Raw genomic sequence first — 21278 nt, 5'->3', positions numbered from 1 at the left:
TGGCGACTGATGCTTATGTAGGAGTACAAGCTGTTTATGTTTGTACAATTTCTTCAATTCCATTATAATATACTAAAATGTTATTTTTCTAATACTTTTATATACTGTTCGATTTCTTATTTGTGCTTTATTTTGTGCATTTATTAAATTAATATTTTCGCTTGGCATACCAGCGTGCTTATGTCACCGCACACTTCAGTGGGTGGTGCGCGCCCGTGATGCACTTCATTCTGAGTAAATATAACAACAAAGAAGCACTGCTGCGCTCTCTTTTATTTCATTTTTCTTTAATCCTTATACTCCTTTTCAGGAGTGCTACACTTACTTATACAGGGGAAGACGGCAGTTCAATTTAACTTTACAAAGACTTTCAAGCAGTAAAGCTATCTGAACTCTGGACATAATTAAATTCATCTTTTTTGAGATGCATGAGAATGTTAATGTGCACACTGGTAATTGGTGTTAAACAATATTACTTGGCTCATGATGTCAATATCCTAAGGCTGCTGTAAGCAAAACATCCTGCAGTTATGAAACGCTACAATTCGTTGCAAAAACTAAGTTAAAAACGGCCATTGTCTGAAGACTTTAGGACTTTGACCTGTCACCGCTACGCATTGCCTACCTTTTTTATTAACTACGCCAAATTTGACAAGATTATTGAAAATGATTGTGTTACAGAGAAGATATACGAACCAGTTGAATTTAATACAGTGATTTATTACAAACTTATTGTGTTTACTTACATAGCTACATAATTGCATATTACTTTAGGATTAATGTTTTAAATATAGCTTAAAATTTGAATACAGCAACATCTCCATCAGCGATAGGTAACGTTGTTTCTAGAGTGCCGCTGTCCTGCAGAGTTTAGCGTCAACTCCGATTAAAAACCTCACCTGTCTTAAATATCCTAAAGACGATGATTAGCTGGTTCAGGTGTGTTTGATTAGGGTTGGAGGAGCTAAACTCTGCACCCAGGACCGACATTACCCATTATTGATTAAATATGAAAGTAAAACGGCCAGTAGGTGGTGGCAAGTTACTGCTCGGAGAAGATCGACGCTCGCGGTGCCAGGTCCAGTGCATTAGAGGTGAATGATGGATCATCAGACAGGCATAACTGTAACAGGTCGTCGTTAGGATGACGAATTTAACGATACCATATTGCCAGGTATACGTATATACCGGCAACAGGTTGAGTTGCAGGCACACATGCAGTTTAAAGGGGTCCTGCCACGGAAAAATGTTTGCCAACTGAGTTGATGGTCGTCTTCCCCTGTATAACAAGTACGCATCAGTAGCCACGAGTCGCATTGGTGTGACGTCAACTCCCCTCTTCGATTGATTGGCTAGAGGAGTAGCTGTCAATCTAGAACTAGTGGACCAATGGTGACGCTTAAGCCCGCCCTAATTTACATTAAACTCGAACTGCAACATTTGGGAAAGCAAGCGCAGAACATAGAAAGACGAGCAAAGAGAAAAACAGCACAAGTGTACAAAAGAGTAAAATATGAGCAGAAAATGCAAGAAAGCACAAAGTACACAGTAATAAAACCAAGGAAAACATACTTTTTAAGAAAGCATGACCATAAGTTTAAGTTTTGTGCAAAATAACTTTTCAGGTGTTTAAAGTTTTTATTCATGCTTGTTATTTCTTGATTCACGCTTATTATATTTTGATCCGTGACCACGTTGTTTGCTATTCTGATCATTTTGCATTCTTTTTTTCAGTTTGTGCAATATATTTTTACATGTGTTTTTAAATTTTTTATTCACGCTTATTATTTTTTGATACGTGACCGCTATATATTTGGCGGGAATTTGATCCCATACTGCTGTCTTCAAATAAATAAACTTCAGTCACACTGTAATTACTGTACAGTATGATACTAACTGTAGTTTCTCCAGCTTGAGTTGTGGGTTCATCAGTAGATCACTGAGGTTTTTCACTCCAGAGTCTCCTAGATTATTCTCGCTCAGGTCCAGCTCTCTCAGGTGTGACGGGTTTGATTTCAGAGCTGAAGTCACATCAGAACAACCTTCATCTGTCATATCACAGCCTCTTAAACTACATTAGCAGAGAGAGAGAAGAAAATAAGACAGAAGAAAAGAAAACTCTTTATTCTGTAAAATCACATCATCTTCATAAGCAAATAAAACAGAGAGAGGAAGAGAGATCTTCATCTTTATTTCACCAGATCACAAAATACTAAGTTTGCACAAATACAGTGTTAAAGTGTTTTAGTTTAAACTGTTGAAGTGATTTTAAGCATTTTGATTCTTGTATGTGAATGTGACTGACCTCAGTCTCTCCAGTTTACAGTGTGAATCCTTCAGTACGGCACATAAGTGCTTCACTCCTGAGTCTCCTAGTTTATTCCAGCTCAGGTCCAGCTCTCTCAGGTGTGACGGGTTTGATTTCAGAGCTGAAGTCAGGATGAGACTCTGTTTCTCTGTAATACTGCATTCATTCAGACTGAAGACAGAAAGAGAAAATGACTCAGATCTATGATGATCAACTAACGTGTTCATCTTCATCCAGCAGACTTTTGCTGACAAATAAACAGGGATATCAAGGTAAAGGTAACATGGAGAAAGACTACACATTGTTCATTTAAATATACTACCAACACTGTAACAAAACAAAGGTGAAATTGTTGATGTATTTGTTTACACATTCATTTCATTTCATTTTTAACCCTCTGAGGTCGGCAAACGCGCCCCCGCGTTTTGCTGGACTTTTTTTACATTGTAGCACTTTAAACTTAAATTACTCCGTCATTTATGGTCATACAGAAAAAATAAATATAAAAAAAGAATCTGTGATATTTCTACTTTTGTATGTGTCCACTTACAATCAAATCAAAACATTGTGCTTTTGTAAAATAAAGAAAATAAACAGGGTGTGCGTTCTGCCTCTCCGTCGCGGTGAACTTTTTTTTCTTGAGCACGTCTATAAACTGAAACAAAACTCAGCGAATACTTGTCACACATTTATGAGCCATATACCTTTATAAACATTTAAGTGTGTACTTTTAAATGATCGGATTCAAACTGAAAACAAATATTTTCTGTTTAAGTAATTTGTATAAAACCAACAAGATGTCCAGCTTCTCAAACGCTTGCTCATTACAGTTAATTTGGCCACGCCTACTCGCGCAAAAGATATTCACAGGCAAATCTCCACATGGAACGCGAACGCGCTCGTTACCTCAAAAACAAAACACTTCATCAGTCTCTGCTTTTCGTCGAGTTTGAAAGACGTGAGTTTACATTGGCTTTACCCCAGAAGAAGAATGCGATTTCAAGACAAGAAAGATAAGGTAAGAAATTCTTACATATTAGTTTGTTATTGTTGCATAAATTTCACATTGCAGTTGAACTGTTGCTAGATATGGTGAATATTATAATATTTAGACCCGTGTTTACTGTTACTGTGTTTGTGGATATCTGCTCAAACGTAGATATGTATATGGTAGGCCTAACCATAATGTTTTATATTTGAGCGCGATCGCGTTTGAATGTATCATATTTTTTATCGCGATCGCGTTTGAATGCATCATATTTTGGAAAAGCAAAACGCTCCAAACGGCTTCATGTTTTACTATTATCTCATTTCATATCATCATAACGAATGGAAACATTTGAAGTAACATGATAATCAATATATTTTTCTCTAGCTTAGTTGTTACTGAAATCTTTTTGAAAATGTATATAGGCTGCTATATTGTTATTATTTTATGCAGCACTGCGCATAGCCTATACCTACAAGGCACAACAAACCTGTGTTCATTATATAATATATTGTTGGAAACATTTGTGTGAGTGTGTGTGTGTATTCTGTGAATTTTAAAAAGCAATTTTAACCAGAAAAATCTCAAATGTATTCCCAAAATCGTGCAGGCCTTTCTCTTGATATCAGTATGTTCACTTTTTTTTTTTTTTTTTTTTTTTTCAGGGCCCAGATGCCACTGAGTCCTGCTGACTTCAAAATTCACAGTACATGTCTCTGTACATGAACATGGTAAAGTGAAAATCAAACACCTTGGAAATGAAAGGTATGTACAATGGCACAAAGGTCTCTTTCTTTGGATCATTGTTATCAATAAGTGTTTTTTTTTTTTTTTGTTGTGTATCTTTGGATTATGTTGTAAATAAATCCAAACAATTTTAAAAGCCATTCTTTTTTTAATCTCCTCATTCTTTGTGCAAGGTTGGTCAGAATGATGGGCCCTGATAAGCTCCTAATAGGGCCATTAGGGAGTGTCTTTGTCTTTCTCAGGTGTAAAAAGCCTTACATATTAATGAGATGGTCCGCCCCTTCGCATATTGCTTTTTCACACAAAACACGTCGTAAAAATTTTAAATCAATATATTGTCTTCTCTGAATGAGCAGTCAGGGTGATTTTCACATAGTTTTAGAGCAAATATTCTAGGCCTTGTCATACAATTTTCAAAAGTCTTGTGAAGAAATAATCAGTATGGGTTTCATGACCTTATTTCAGTTAGAATTTTTTTTTGTATTTTCACAAACCACGCATAAATGTCATTATCTCAAAACTACAAACTTTTACACACATGCTGTTGATATATTATTGTAGCAGAGTTTGTGCTGAATACAGTGTAATTAGACTTTAGCCATGAAAATGTCACAAGTAACAGAAATAAGCACAAATGTCAGAGCATGTCAGAACACCTCCAGGGCCCAGAAAACAGCTCAGACCCCAGAGGGTTAAAGGGTCATGAAACCCCAAAACACATTTTTTGATGACGTGACGCGTGACCTTTCCAACGAGATGATGTAATACGTGGCACATCTCAGAGATGGTACAAGACGGGCATTTGTGGTTAAAAAGTGTATATATATATATATATATATATATCCCCTTTTTTTGAATATGTTGGGAAGTTGACCTTCCCAGACAATCCTGAGTAAACTTAGTGTCCCACGTTTTTTGCTGCAAATGACTGGGCAGTAGTTCTTGGACCATCACTCACAGCTATTAGTTAATGGTTGTTGTTTTTCTTCATTGTTACTATGTTGTTTGTCGTTTATTTTTGTTGATTCTTGGTGTTTATGTTTTTTTTTTTTTTTTTTGTATGTGAAGGGGAACTTTGTTCTTATTTCATGTTAAAAATTTAATAAAGTAAAAGTAAATATAATAAAAAAAAGTATATACTGTATATATATAAACCAAAATACAGCGAATAGTCTTCTTGGCACGCCTACTTTTGAAAGTCAACATTTAGATTATGTGAACTAAGTTAAATGCATTGTAAAGGCCTAGGTCACTCTGGAATGAATCACAACGTGTTTCATGATAAAAACGTGACTTTAGTTTACAGTCCGGAAAATACAGTAGGTTATAGTAAATTATTTCACGGACCCCCTGGCACTTGAGAACTGAAAGCCTCATAAGAAAGCCCTGTCGAGGCTCTTCCCCGGTGCGGGTCGTGTCGAGCCATTAGTCTGGGTGTTTGATGAGAAAAAGATGAAATGTAGTAGTTGCAATAAACGCGTTCAGAATCCGTACAACTGCAGCAGCGGAGGACTTTTATTCTGCTGAGCGGAGCTGAGGAAGAACTGATGACGGGACAGTTTGATCTTCGGCTGACAAATCAGAGGAAAGGAGCGTTTCATTCCCGCCTATACGTGCAGAAATCAAATATTCAAGCTGTTTATAAATGTTTCTACCTGAGAACGAAAGGTGAAAAATCAAGCTGAATACTTGTTTTTAATTTGTTTGAAAAAATAAAAAGACGAAAAAGGAAGTGTTTTCTCGTTTTTCTACTTTCAATATTAAATAAAAAAAACGAATGAACACACGACACGGTCCGTGTATCATCTGATCATTTCATTTCCTGTTTGGAATGGAATAACGAGAAATGAAAAGACGGATCGTTTATCCGGTGTTTCGTTTAGTTTAATAAACGGAAAATGAGATTTCAGCTCGATTTCTAATTTTTCGTTCAAATCGGTTTATGGCTTTGATATTTCGTTTGCACATGTGGGCGGCGCTGAAACGGCCCTTTCATCTGATTGGTCAAACCGCTTCGTCTTCAGTACAGCCAGAATAAGAGTCCGTACGGCACACTCACATCCCACTTTAACCCCCTGTGAGCAATAGGGGAAACCCAGAAAGTGCACTGCTATAAACAATGAAACATAAGGGTCCGTGTACTTTTTGGTCATTTCATTTCCTGTTTGGAATGGAATAACGAGAAATGAAAACCAGCTCGTTTATTCGTTTTTTACTTTAGTTTAAAAAACGAAAAATGAGATTTTGGCTCTATTTTTCATTTTTCGTTTGTGGTTTACAAATCGGTTTATGGGTTCGATATTTCATTTGCGCACGTGGGCGGCGCTGAAACGCCCCTTTTATCTGATTGGTCAAACCGCTCCGCCTTCAGTAAGCTACTTGCTTTTCTTTCTGTCAGTCAGTACGAGTGTGGCACGGACAAATCATACACTATAATAAAATAATGTCTGAAACCACCACTCACTGTTAACTATGCACAATATTTAAAGCAGAATATGTTGCTGCTCACCTCACGTAATTCGTGCTGGAAGCGACCCCATTAATGTGAGCCACAGTATATGACAGATTATTTTAGCATGATATAGGCTATTTCCCATTAATAAATATAGTGCACATAGGCTAGTCCCGTCTCTTTGGATATAAGGGAAGTGGAAATAAATATCAATGATTGGCTGAACGGTACCATGATGGTCCTATGTCCGTAACATTTACCATTTACATCAAAGGCAGTGTGGCGTATAAATAATTTAAAAAATTGAATAGAAATAAAGATTATATTTATGAATGTATGCATTTGTAGCCTACTCATTTCACATGAAAAGAAGGAGACAGAAAAGAGAGAAGTGAACGTATGCTACATTAATACTGACAAAATTACCAGGTTTGGGATTAATTAAAATCACATTGTTTGAAGAGCACGGGATACCTTTAAAATGTTATAGTTTTATTATAAAACTAATACAATTTTATTACATACTGAATTGGTCGATGTTTGTCTGAGTTTTCTTTATTAGGTTGGCTTTAAAAAGCCAGCATATTTTTAAACATTATTATTATTATGTAATATTATTATGAGAAATTGACTCCGCCTAGAACAAATGCATCACCAAACTCAGCTCAGACCTTCAGACTGGTCTGACTCGCTTATATCTTTTCTAACTGGTAACTGGTCAGACTGACTTTCCCCAAAAAATCCATTAACTTGCGTCATCTGAGCAATGAAGGCCGTAATACTTAATGCTGTCAACTAGAGGGGGCAACAGGATAAGTTTTCTTCTCTCTTTCCCTGTTTGCATCAGTTCAAATGACAAATAAATGCACGGATTTCATTCATAAATAGGCCATATCTGTGTATGAGAACAAGATTTACACTTAAAGCTTTACGTTTCTTTTAAGATATTGTTATTCCACTGGTTTTTGCATTTAAATTTGTCCATCTGGAACTTTTATATGTCATGAGCTCTATATTTAAGATGTACTAGAAAAAAAATATGATTCAGCAACACAAACTCTGTTTTTACTCGGCAAATTTGTTTTCCTTTCAAGTAGGCTATAGCCTACAAGTTATCCTGCTTTATGCAATGTCTTGCCATACTGTCCAGAATATTTTGCCATACTGTCCAGAACAATATTTTCTCCACATTATCTATCTATCTATCTATCTATCTATCTATCTATCTATCTATCTATCTATCTATCTATCTATCTATCTATCTATCTATCTATCTATCACAGACCATCTTTTTTAAACTGTTATTTAAAAAAGGTGGTCTGCTATTTCACAAAGGAAGCCTTTGTGCGGGCGTTGGCGTTGTACGAGAAGGATATTCTGAATATGAGCCTAACATTAGCTGGCTTAAAAATGTGGATTGATCATTGCAGAGTTATTCCAGACGCCTCCCGGTGCTATTCGCAGTGGCGGAGCTAGGGGGTGGCCACGGCCACCCTTGGTCTAAGCTTGGCCACCCCTTTGGCCACCCCTCTCACTGCTGTTTCTGTCTTTTTTTTTTTATTGACAAAAATTGCGTTTTTTAAAACGCTGAACCGTCTCTTTAAGACCACAAAAAACGTGAGACTTTCAGACGCACACTTCACCTCAGCGCCAGGCGCAAGTCAAACGAGTGCGGAAATGTGCAAGTGCCGAAAGAGCTTCAGCAGAACATCAGACAGTGATATATATGCACATAGTAAATATAGAGTCAATCTTTCTCAGCTGGTGAGTTGCAAGACCGTTTCGAGTAAGTCGAATAGTGTGCAGTCAACAACAAACGTAATTCTCTTTTTTTCTGATGCTACTTTTATTTTAGAAAATGTGTGTGAAAGCTTGTGACACTTCTGTCAGATGCTGAGAAAAGGGCGTTGTCCTTATTCAGTTGGCTATCTTCGTTAAGATGAGATGTTGTCAGGCCAAATGTCAGTAAAACTAACTAACTTTTCTGCCATACGTCTGACAGCCGTTGAACTGTGCTTGCGGTACGCTCATCACGTGCAAATGCGGCGCGCTCTAGCCGTAGTTGTCGTCAATTAACTCATGTAAGAATCAAAAAGGCGATTAAAGCTGTCAAAACTGCATGCATGTATTTGTTATATATGCGTCACATGTGTCTGGATTAAAATATTCTGCTATGTGAGATCACAATATAAGGCACAAACTGATGTAATGTTTTAATGTCTAAATAAATGTGAGCACTGTGCATTTGTACTAGAAGATAGGCATTCATTTTGCGTTAATTTGTAAAGGACAAACACAAATGGATAATTTTTAAATCCATAAAATAACTAATTTTACATTCTGGCAACATTACATTATGAAAAATATAACATTTTACATTATGTGCTGTTGACTTCCGCCTTGTTCACATTCTTGCACATGGGGATTCAAAAGAAAACTTTTGTTCCCTTTCGTCCTGGGAACTCCAACGTGTCGTCGGGGGAGTTCCCTGATGAATTGGGATCACGCTAGGGAGACCAATTGCCTACGAGTGAATTAAAACGAGCCAATGAAATTGGCATGCAGGATTTGCATTCCGCAGCCCGCCTACCAGCGCGGATATAAAAAGGCGGAAGCAACGCATGCACAGTGCTTTTTGCTTCGGAGCCGACCGATTGTGTCCTCTCTGAGTGAATGAGCTTTAAGATTGTATCTATCTTACGCTCTACGAGTCTGCTGTTTCGGGAAGGGATCTCTCTGTGTTGGCGTGACAGCGTTTCAGCGACCGCGCGATTTCCTGTCTGCCGGCTGCGTCTACACACTGTTCATTCAAAAGCTGTTTTAACAGCTGGTAAACGGTTGAGTGCGCACAGCGGGCTTGCAGTTTCCCCGCTGTGTTGCCGCGTTGGGTCCCTGTGTGCTTCAGCACAATAAAGAGAGTACTTTCTTCCTGAAAGAGCAACACGAGTGAAGATCGCGTCCTTTTCAGGATGACGTTTCACTCGTGTGTTTCTGGATGCGATCGTTTCCTGTCCTCATATGACGGCCACGTTCATTGTTTCACATGCCTAATCAGTGTGTGAGACTACGTTCGTGGGTAGTTCATGTTCTCTCAGGAGTGCATGACCACGTCGGCACGTTGTTCGTCTCCCCTTTTTAAAGGCTCGAGCCGCTCAGCGTGCCGTGTGCCGTCGAGCGCCGGTTGACAGCGGGGGTTGTCACGGCAACCCAGCGCGCGTCATTCGGCGCTCAAGATGCGTGGTCAAGATCAAGACTCGCGTGCCTCTATGAGGTGAGTCCCTTTGCTTGTTTTCCGATCTAATTTCTCTTCTGGTGCTCCAGTGGAGGGCTACTTTGGCAAATAACATTGGTGATCTGAGGGTTACAGTGAGCACGAACCACTCACTCCTCTAGCGCATCACAAACATGCTGAGACTGTGTTTGTGGGTGGTTTGTGCTCTCTACATGAGAGCATGACCACGTCGGCACGTTGTTCGTCTTGCCTGAGGGCTTGAACGCTCAGCGTGCTGTGTGCCAGCGATGGCCACGTTCACTGTCTTGCATGCCTGGTTGACGGCCATGATCGCTGTTTCACATGCCTAATCAGTGTGTTGAGACTGCGTTCATGGGTGGTTCATGTTCTCTCATGAGTGCATGACCACGTCGGCACGTTGTTCGTCTCCCCTTTCTCGTAAAGGCTTGAGCCGCTCAGCGTGCCGTGTGCCGTTGAGGCTTTGAATGGGATTTTGGTCCTTCTCATGAGGGACCAATCATTTCATTTGGGGCCCCAGGGGAGGACAGATGTCGATCGCTACATCGGAGAGAGGGCTGTTATACTCTGAAAATGATGCTGAGTTCCTACTGTAATGGTGTGTTCTCATGCTGAAGATTCAGACTTGACAGCCACACTTCCTGGGTCTAAAGTGCCTAGATGCGTGTGAAAATTTTTGGCAGTATGGAAGCATTTTGGTGCCAATATGGCAAGCCAAACATGCCTAAATCTGCGGAAGTTTTTACTCTCTCACTACCCCTGCACATTCAGTGCATGTGGGTAGTTCTGATTCGGGGTGGAGCTGTGCTTAGTGACTGACCGTGTTTAGTCACAGCGCTGGCCCTCGGTCAGACGATGTCCACACTGGTGGTCCAGAAGCACCTCAAAACCGCCCGCTCGGAGTTCGTTTCCCCCCGCAAAGGGTAAGGGAAACGACCCTGAGAGGAGCGACCCGGAGTATGTGATGTCTGCTCTTCGGGAGTGCGTGTCATCACCACTCCTTCCCCCGGGGGAGGGCCGGGTGGAGAATTTCATTTATGTTCCGCCGCTGGTCATCCAGTCAGCGGTACCCAAATTTGAGCAGTCCACTTCCTCTGAGTCACTCACGGGCCCCCAGTGCTCAGATGACAGTGAGGGCTTCGGCCTTGTCACTCTCGTCTCTCGCTGGGTGAGGAGGTGGGAACCAGGACTCGATGCCCCCGGGCCTCGCTCCTCGTTTCCCCTCACGGTCGAGTCTGGCAGACCAGTAAGACCAGTCTCCTCCGTCCGAGAGGGTCAGAATGGCAGTGCGCGCCGCCCACGATCAGCGCCACTCTCGTTCCCCTCTCTCCAGCTTGCGGATAGCAGTGACACAGCCTCGGCTGCATCGCTCCTGTCTGCAGCTGGGCCCGGAGGCGCAGAAACCAGGTCACGAGGAGTCAGGGCCTCGTTCCTCGTCTCTCCCCCTCCCCTCGCCACCGGGCAGCCCGCAGCAGAATGCCCACGGGCCTTCTCTGCCGTCTGCCCACAGGTGGAAGCAGGTTGGTGTCAAGTTAAAATGCCCAGACCCCGCTCTCGGTCGCTACAATGCCACCAGAGCCGGGTCCCTGTCTTCCACCTCGCTGCCCCTCCGCGGGTACGCCAGTGGTTCGGGTGGGTTTGTTAGGACGGTATCTGGAAGCCTGGCTAGCGCTTCCGGGTCCGTCCCGATGGCTCATTCGCACCATTCGGTTCGGCTATGCATGCCGGCCTCCCAAGTTCAAGGGCGTCCACTGCACCCGTGTGCAGTCAGTGGGTGCCCCTGTCTTGCGGAAAGAGATCGGTGTCCTGCTGGCGAAGGACGCGATCGAGCCGGTCCCTCCTGCCGAGATGAGGTCCAGGTTTAACAGCCCATACTTCATTGTACCCAAGAAAGGCGGTGGGTTACGGCCAATCCTGGACCTGCAAGTTTTGAATCGGGCCCTGCACAAACTCCCGTTCAAAATGCTCACGCAGAAGCGCATTTTCGAATGCATCCGTCCCCAGGATTGGTTTGCAGCGAGCGACCTGAAGGACGCGTACTTTCACGTCTCGATTCTTCCTCGACACAGACTGTTTCTAATAATAATAATAATAATAATGCGTTTATTTTATATAGCGCCTTTCAGGAGCCTCAAGGTCGCTTTACAATAAAGTACAATATACATGACATAGAAACAAGACATGAAACTATACAAATAAACAAAGAAGGACAACATAATAGATAGTGGTACATAAACATAGAAATCAGATCATAAAGTCAGGGGTCAGGAAAACAAGTAGCAAAAAGATATGTTTTAATTTGGTTTTTGAAATCATGCAATGATGAAAGGTCGCGAATGTGTTGGGGGATAGAATTCCAGAGAGTTGGGGCAGCAACACAAAAAGCCCTTCCACCAAAAGATGATAGTTTGTGTCTACGGATCGTCAACAGACCGGTATCAGAGGATCTAAGTGTGCGAACTGGGGAGTAGGTATGGATGAGATCAGAAATGTAGGAGGGTGCAAGACCATGAAGTGCTTTGAATGTGATAAGGAGTATCTTGTATTGAATACGGAAGTGTACTGGTAGCCAATGAAGTCTGTGTAAAATCGGAGTAATGTGAGAAGATTTTTTTGTGTAAGTGAGGACCCTAGCTGCAGAGTTCTGAATATATTGGATCTTATTTATAGATGAATTGGGTAAGCCATAGAAGAGAGAGTTGCAGTAATCTAACCGTGAAGTGATGAAAGCGTGAACCAGAGTTTCAGCATCTTTGATATTCAGAAATGGACGTAAGCGAGCAATATTGCGTAGGTGAAAGAAGGCAGATTTCTTGAGTGAGGAGATGTGTGGAAGGAAGGAAAGAGAGGAATCAAAGATTATACCAAGGTTTTTGACAGTGGTGGAAGGTTGAACAAAAACTCCAGCAATGTTAACATTGTCAACACAGAAACGGGATGTAATTTGAGGTGAACCAATAAGAAGTAGATCTGTTTTATCAGTGTTGAGTTTGAGAAAATTACTGGTCATCCAAGCATTTATATGATCAATACAAGCTGATATGGAATTTGAGGGGAAAGGAGCATTGCGTTGAGAATGGATGTATAGTTGAGTGTCGTCTGCGTAGCAATGGAAGTTAAAGCCATGAAGACGGATGATGTTACCTAGTGGGAGCATGTAGATGATGAAGAGAAGAGGCCCGAGAACAGAACCCTGGGGAACACCGTGTGGGACAGAGGCAGTAGTGGACTTAGCCTGGCGGATAGAGATGTAATGCTGGCGATCAGACAGGTAGGAGGTGAACCAGGATAGGGCAGTTCCAGAAATACCAAGAGCAGAGAGCCGTGAGATGAGAATACTGTGAGAGATTGTGTCAAATGCAGAGGAAATATCTAGAAGAATTAGAATACTGGTGGAGCCTGAGTCAGTGGCCATAAGGAGATCATTGACAACCCTAAGGAGTGCTGTCTCAGTGCTGTGGAGGGTGCGGAAACCGGATTGAAAACATTCATAGTGGTTGTTAGATGACAGATGTGTTTGAAGCTGAGCAGTGACCACTTTCTCAAGCAATTTTGAAAGAAATGGTAGATTTGAGATTGGTCTGTAGCTGGCCATGTCAGAGGGGTCGAGGCCAGGTTTCTTAAGGACAGGAGTGACAGCAGCAGTTTTTAATTCAAGAGGAACAACACCAGAACTTAGTAGTTGGGAGAAGAGAAGTGAAATCGGCAGTGAAATAACAGGTGCACATTTTTTAAGTAAAGTAGTAGGAGCAGGATCAAGATGACAGGAAGATGCGTTTGCTTTGATGATTAGCTCAGAGATATAAGCAGGAGTTGGTGGGGCAAAATCAGTGAGAGTACCAGATGTAAAAGCAGTGGGAAAGTCGTGTGGAGAGACAGGAGAGATCATGGATGTGAAATGATTATGAATGTTATCAATTTTATTTTTGAAAAAATGCAGGAAAGACTCACAGAGGTCTGCTGAGTTACCGATGACAGGTGCTGGAGAGTTGGTGAGTTTATTGACTACAGAAAAAAGTGCTTTGGGTCGGGAAGATGCATTATTAATAATAGTAGAGTAGTAAGTAGAGCGTGCAGTGTTTATAGCAGATTTGTACAACTGGATATGGTCAGTGTAAGCAGTAAGGTGAACAGTCAAACCAGTTTTCTTGTAATGGCGTTCAAGACGACGACCAGCTGTTTTTAGATTGCGAAGTGCAGGGGTAAACCAGGGAGACGTGTGTGCAGAAGGTACGACACTACTTTTAAGAGGTGCATGTAAATCAAGGGCAGTGGAAATACAGGTATTATACTTGGTAAGAATATCGTGAGAGCTAGTGTGTTCAGTAATATCAGAGAGATGAGATTGTACAGATTCAGAAAACAGTAGAGGATTAACAGAATTGACGTTACGATAGGTTATAGTGGATTTCACCCTGAGGCGGGGAATAGGCGTTTCACAGTTTAGTTCAATGAGGAGATGATCAGACAGTCCAATTTGAGAACCAAGCACGGAAACATTGTGTAGACCAGAAGTGCAGACAAGATCCAGTGTGTGACCTTTTGAGTGTGTAGCAAAATCGACATGTTGTACAAGATTGAAACATTCAAATACTGACAAGAGTTCGCGTGATTCTGCACAAACAGTATCAACATGTATATTGAAATCACCAAGTAATATGATACAGGGGGATAAGGCAGAGGAAAGGGTTAACAGTTCATGCAGTTCACTGAAGAAATTTGAGAACGATTTAGGTGCCATTGTTCCCATGAGAGAACAAGGTGTTCACATTCTCAACTATCTCGACGACTGGCTCATTCTAGCTCACTCGCGAGATGTGTTGTGCGATCACAGGGACAGGGACTCCGGCACCTCAGTCGGTTGGGGCTTCAGGTCAACTGGGACAAGAGCAAACTCTGCCCCGTGCAGAGGATCTCTTATCTCAGTATGGAACTGGACTCGGTCGCCCAGACTGTGCGCCTCACAGAGGAGCGCGTCCAGTCAGTGCTCACCTGCCTCAAGTCCTTTCGAGGCAGGACAGCGGTTCCACTGAAACAATTTCAGAGGCTCCTGGGGCATATGGCAGCCGCAGCCGCAGTAACGCCGCTCGGCTTGTTACATATGGGACCGCTTCAGCGCTGGCTTCACGATCGAGTCCCGAGGTGGGCGTGGCAGAACGGTATGCTCCGGGTCAAAGTTACCCCGCGCTGCCGCCGAACCTTCTTCCCATGGTCGGACCCTGTGTTTCTACGGGCTGGAGTGCCCCTAGTCCAGGTTTCCAGGCATGCTGTGGTGTTCACGGATGCCTCTGCCATGGGTTGGGGGGCCACGTACAACGGGCATGCAGTCTTGGGTCTGTGGACGGGGCCCCAGCTGCATTGGCACATCAACTGCCTAGAGTTGCAAGCAGTACGTCTAGCTTTGTGTCGCCTCAAGGGGTTTCTCAGACACAAGCAGTACTGGTCCGAACGGACAGCACTGCGACCGTTGCGTACATCAACCATCAAGGTGGTCTACGCTCCCGTCGTATGTCGCGACTCGCCTCCCACCTCCTCCAATGGAGTCAGAAGCATCTGAGGTCGCTTCATGCCGTTCATCTTTCAGGGGAGCTCAACCGTGTGGCAGACGAGCTCTCACGGTTGCCTCCCCTGCCAGGAGAATGGCGACTCCATCCCCAGTCGGTCCAGCTGATTTGGAGTGTCTTCGGAGTCGCACAGGTAGACCTGTTTGCTTCTCCGGACACGACCCATTGCCAGTGGTTTTAGTCCCTGACCGAGGGGACCCCCGGCACGGACGCCCTGGCCCACAGCTGGCCCCGGGACCTGCGCAAGTATGCGTTTTCCCCAGTGAGCCTTCTTGCACAGACTCTGTGCAAGGTCAGGGAGGACGAGGAGCAGGTCCTGTTAGTGGCGCCATATTAGCCCACCAGGACTTGGTTCACGGAACTCATGCTCCTCGCGACAGCCCCTCCTTGGCTGATTCCTCTGAGGAAGGACCTTCTTTCTCAGAGACGGGGCACTCCATGGCACCCGCGTCCAGACCTCTGGAAACTCCATGTCTGGTCCCTGGACGGGACGCGGAGGTTCTAGATGGCCTGCCACAGGCAGTGGTAGATACCATCACTTCCACTAGAGCCCCCTCTACGAGGCGCCTCTATGCGTTGAAGTGGAACCTGTCGTCGATTGGTGTTCCTCCCGTCAGGAGGACCCCCGAACTTGCCCGATCAGAGCCGTGCTTTCTTTCCTGCAAGATGGGTTGGAGCGAAGGCTGTCTCCCTCCACCCTCAAAGTGTATGTCGCTGCAATAGCAGCACATCACGATGCAGTAGAAGGTAAGTCCTTGGGGAAGCACGACCTGATCATCAGATTCCTTAAGGGTGCTAGGAGGTTAAATCCACCTCGTGTGTTGCACTCTGTACCCTCTTGGGACCTAGCTCTGGTTCTTAGAGCTCTTCAAAGTCCTCCCTTTGAGCCTTTGCTGACAGTAGAGCTTAATATCCTGTCCATTAAGACAGCGCTCCTGTTAGCATTGGCCTCTTTCAAGAGGGTCGGGGATCTGCAAGCATTTTCGGTCGACGAATCGTGCCTGGAGTTCGGGCCGGGCCTTTCTCATGTTGTATTGAAACCCCGGCTCGGATATGTGCCCAAGGTTCCTACCACTCCCTTCGTGAACCAGGTAGTGAACCTGCAAGCGCTGCCCTAGGAGGAGGCAGACCCAGCCATAGCTTTTCTCTGTCCCGTCCGCGCACTGCGGGTTTATATTGACAGAACGCAAAGTTTCAGAACCTCAGATCAGCTCTTTGTCTGTTTCGGAGGCCAGCAGAAGGGGAAGGCTGTCTCCAAGCAGAGGTTAGCTCACTGGTTAGTGGATGTTATCACCCGAGTGTATGAGTCTCTGGGTGAGCCTTGTCCTCCCAGGTTGCGGGCTCACTCTACTAGAGGTGTTGCCGCTTCCTGGGCTTTGGCTCAAGGCGCCTCGCTGACAGACATCTGTAGAGCTGCGGGCTGGGCGACACCGAACACGTTCGCTAGGTTCTATAGCCTACGTGTGGAACCTGTTTCCTCCCGAGTACTCGCTACGACCAGTGGTGCGAGGGAATAGGTTGCGTCGGCTTGCTACGCCATTCCGTGCCTCGGCCGGATACGTGCGACTTTTGCTCCGTTGGCGCCCTACGTCGGTGAGCCTCGTGAGTTCCTCCATCACCCCTCCGGTGCCAGGCGTGGCGGACCGCCCGGCGCCAGGTCTGCTACTCTAGTAAGAGTTGCTAGTAGACTGGGTGTTTTTCAGTGGTCTCTACGGTGACCCATGATGCCACGTGCAGTTCAGCCGTGACTTCCCCTTGACAGACTCGTTCTGTCGTCCCTGTTGAGTACGCTCCCACTTCCCTCGGATTGGGACTACCTCAGGGACTGCCATATGTTTCACTACCCCACTGGGCTAGTACATATGTGTATTCCAGGCCTTCCTCAAGCAGGCTGGGCTTCCGCAGCGTTCCCCCACCCCCCTGGGGGTTAGGGCACGCTTCCCAGTGTTATCCAAAATCCACTGTGCGGGTCTTGCGGAACAGCAGTGTGATTCCCTAGCTAGCTCCCGCAACTTATTCAAGAAACTGCTGCAGGGTAGCTTAGCTGGGTGCTGGAAGGGGCCAGCACCATGGCGTTTTACTAGGGATCCCAATTCGTCAGGGAACTCCCCCGACGACACATTGGAGTTCCCAGAACGAAAGGGAACGTCTCGGTTACGTATGTAACCCTCGTTCCCTGAGTACAGGGAACGGAGACGTGTCGTCCCGTCGCCATGTTGCTGTACCTTTGCGGAGGATCGGACACTGTTCGGCTCCTCAGCGAAAAGCACTGTGCATGCGTTGCTTCCGCCTTTTTATACCTGCGCTGGTAGGCGGGCTGCGGAATGCAAATCCTGCATGCCAATTTCATTGGCTCGTTTTAATTCACTCGTAGGCAATTGGTCTCCCTAGCGTGATCCCAATTTGTCAGGGAACTCCCCCGACGACACGTCTCCGTTCCCTGTACTCAGGGAACGAGGGTTACATACGTAACCGAGACGTTTTCCTTTTTAATTTAGGCAGGCACGTGCACGCATAGACATCAAAGGGGGCTTGAGCACCTGCCCTTTTTATTCCTGGAGAGAAAGGGGTGCTTTTTTTAATTTAATTTTTATATAATATATATTCCTGTTTGCACACAGCTTCCCTGTCAAACAAATATATTTATTGAAGAATAGTATATCTAAATATCAGGTCAGGAGTTCTGAAGCGCACAAAATAATGATTTAAAAGGGAGTTTATTGATTTAAACCAGATTGTATTGCTTCCGCTAAAGAAAATAGTACGCTCCGTCTCTACGGTTAGAATCCTGTGAGTCCATAGCAACGCTCTGTTTTTCATGGCAACGGTCTGTTATACTCAGCACAGCGGAGTTAGTTAGTTTATTTTGAAGTAGAAGACCTTTTTTTTTTTAATAATTTTATTAAGTTGCTGTATTTTTGTATTTTGTCAATCATTTTTGCAGTGATTTTTTTTCAGTAAAGTTAACAAAATAGCAGCAACAGCCCTCTTCAGTTTAGAGTGAATATTTGTGTTGATTTTAAAGTGTTATGTATTCTGATAACACCAAAATAATTAAAATGATGTAGTGCCTTGTGCAAAAATAAACAAATTATTAAGAAAACACGCCCCTCTGCTTGATGCAGTTATTTAGGTTATTCTAAATATATACTTGAAACTAGTAGCATAGAAAATGTTTTCAAAACATGCACATTGTGGAATGGTTTCCTTTGCTGCTCTATAAACCTAGTGAATACTAAGGAGACCATGGTTTCTGTGTAAACTGATTATTTTGAAGACATCTTTTGAAAATGAAACAATTGCGTGAGTTTGAGGAAGATAAAATTAGATAAATAAATTTTTTTTAAAGGAAGTCAGAGTTGCGTTAATATATATACTTTTTTGTTTAAAAAAAAGAAGAAAAAAAAACGTAATTATGAGAAGTGCCCTTTATTTCACTTGAGCCCCTGCCCCTCAAAATGTCTGTGCACGTCCCTGAATTTAGGTATGATAGAACTGTTGCAATTATTTATTTTGACAACTAGCCTAATATAGAAAGTTAAAAATTTGTTTTGACAAACTTATTTAATGATTATACTTATGACAAATGATTATATAAAACGCATTGAAGGTTGAATAATCTTTGGACTTCAGTAGTTATCTGTAGTTATCTGTTATCTGCAATAGAACAAGCTATTGGAGATTTTGAGAACCAGAACCAAGCTAACTGAGCAAGTTGAACTTTAGCTAGCCTATATTGTGTGCCCTTTTATTACTATTTAATTAATTTTAATATGAGGTGGTGGGTAATAATAATTTTTTTTTTTTTTAAATCACTCAGTATTCCATGATTCCTAATTCACTACTATCTCAATTACAATGAGGTACAAATGAACTATATTCAGTTGTGTATGCACTAAAACAGTCCAATTATGATAAAATAATTAAGATTTCTGTGCCACCCCAGACTGGTTGCTGCCCCTTGCCTGGCCACCCCTATGAAAAAATCCTGGCTCCGCCACTGGCTATTCGTATTGGAATTGTGTAATCACAGATTATGAACAGATGTTTTACACAACAAGGATATATTCCCATTGGGTTGTTGGGTTTTCATGTTTTATGGGTACTTTAGACATAATTTTTATACTGTAACTGTGTTATAGCTAACTCTAATGTAACAGTTATGGGTAGGTCATCTACGGACATGTTACGGACATATCATGGTACCATTCAGCCTATTATTGATTTTTATTTCCACTTCCCTTTTATCCAAAGAGACGGGACTATTTGCACTGTATTTATCAATGGGAAATAGCCTAGGGGAGCGCGGGGCACAACCTAATGCGGGGCTAGTTGTAACGCGCTTGTTTTAAATACTTCCGCACATGCTTGGATGACGAAACTTTGTGTATTTACTAGTTGCCATATCAACACATCAACACAAACAAAATCCGCCAAATTTTTTTTTTTTTTTTGAAGATATCCATATACATTTATTAAACCATGGCAAAGGTAAATTTCTTACTTAAGTAAATTTTTCATCTCTATTTTTTGTGTTTATTTAAAATAAGACAAATCTGATATTATTTTAATCTCCAAGATGTTATTTAACAGTTGAGATAGTTATTTAATGCTTCGCTAACTAGCAGAAGACACTAGCAGGGTTTAAATCCCAGTTGTGCAGGCGGGGGCATGTTGTAACACTGCGTTACAATGTGCCCCTATTAGAAATATGCTATTATATTCTATACTTTTATTAATTTTATTGAGAAAACGTGAGAAAAAGGTGAATAAAGACTGAGAGTCAATGTTCAGAAATGACTAATTATTTATTTGTTTTGAACTATGTTGTATAGCTGTGTTTTCATGTGTTCGTAGTCCAAACTCAAAAATTAGTTTATATTTAATTATTAAAAAGTGCCATTATTTTATATGAAAAAGTTTTTTAATTGTATTTTATTTAGAAAATTTTTAGTTTGTTTTGTATATTTTTTTAATTAGATCAGATAACGTTTTATGCTGTCATATGGTCATGTTACAATGTGCCCCACACATGTTACAATGTACTCCACCTATGGGGCATGTTGTCACATTTCACTTCCATTCTTTCGGGGTATATCAAGAAAAAAGTATATACTGTATTAATAAAACAAAAACACATAATTGTACTAGACATGTGGAAAATTAATGTGGGAAAAAATAAATACTCTGAACCATAAGTAGATTTACACAAACTGAGAAAGTCAAAAAGCGTTACTTTGTGCCCCGCTCTCCCCTGTATCATGCTAAAATAATCTGTCATATACGTGGCTCACATTAATGGGGTCGCTTGCAGCACGAATTACGTGAGCAGCAACATATTCTGCTTCAAATATTGTGCATAGTTAACAGTGAGTGGTGGTTTCAGACATTATTTTATTATAGTGTATGATTTGTCCGTGCCACACTCGTACTGACTCTGACAGAAAGAAAAGCAAGTAGCTTACTGTAATTGCTGTACAGTATAATGATACTAACTGTAGTTTCTCCAGCTTGAGTTGTGGGTTCATCAGTAGATCACTGAGGTTTTTCACTCCAGAGTCTCCTAGTGTATTCCAGCTCAGGTCCAGCTCTCTCAGGTGTGACGGGTTTGATTTCAGAGCTGAAGTCAGGATGAGACTCTGTTTCTCTGTAATACTGCATCTATTCAGACTGAAGAGAGAAAGAGAAAATGACTCAGATCTATGATGATCAACTAACGTGTTCATCTTCATCCAGCAGACTTTTGCTGACAAATAAACAGGGATATCAAGGTAAAGGTAACATGGAGAAAGACTACACATTGTTCATTTAAATATACTACCAACACTGTAACAATACAAAGGTTGAAAGCGTTAATCTATTTATGTTAGTTTACACATTCATTTCATTTAATCTTTAAGGTTCTTTCATGTCAGTGTTACCCTTGGTTTGCTCACTGGGTCAAATGTGTTTATGTCGGTTGTTTTCAG

General features: G+C 42.4%; 1 protein-coding gene across 1 annotated transcript in view; it reads right to left on the bottom strand.

Moving 5' to 3' along the window:
• Positions 1-21278, bottom strand: part of LOC311305952 (uncharacterized protein) — a 40884-nt gene that overhangs the window by 11476 nt on the left and 8130 nt on the right. The window contains exons 2-4 of the mRNA XM_084434009.1: positions 20806-20979; positions 2306-2479; positions 1898-2071 (exon numbers count right to left, since the gene is read on the bottom strand). Of these exons, the coding sequence (XP_084290135.1) occupies positions 1898-2071; positions 2306-2479; positions 20806-20837 (380 nt within the window). The 5' untranslated portion in view covers positions 20838-20979. The remainder of the gene's footprint in view (positions 1-1897; positions 2072-2305; positions 2480-20805; positions 20980-21278) is intronic.

Source organism: Rutilus rutilus (assembly GCF_951802725.1).
Source record: "Rutilus rutilus genome assembly, chromosome: 1".
Lineage (NCBI taxonomy): Eukaryota > Metazoa > Chordata > Actinopteri > Cypriniformes > Leuciscidae > Rutilus > Rutilus rutilus.
This window is presented reverse-complemented; position numbering and strand designations above follow the sequence as displayed.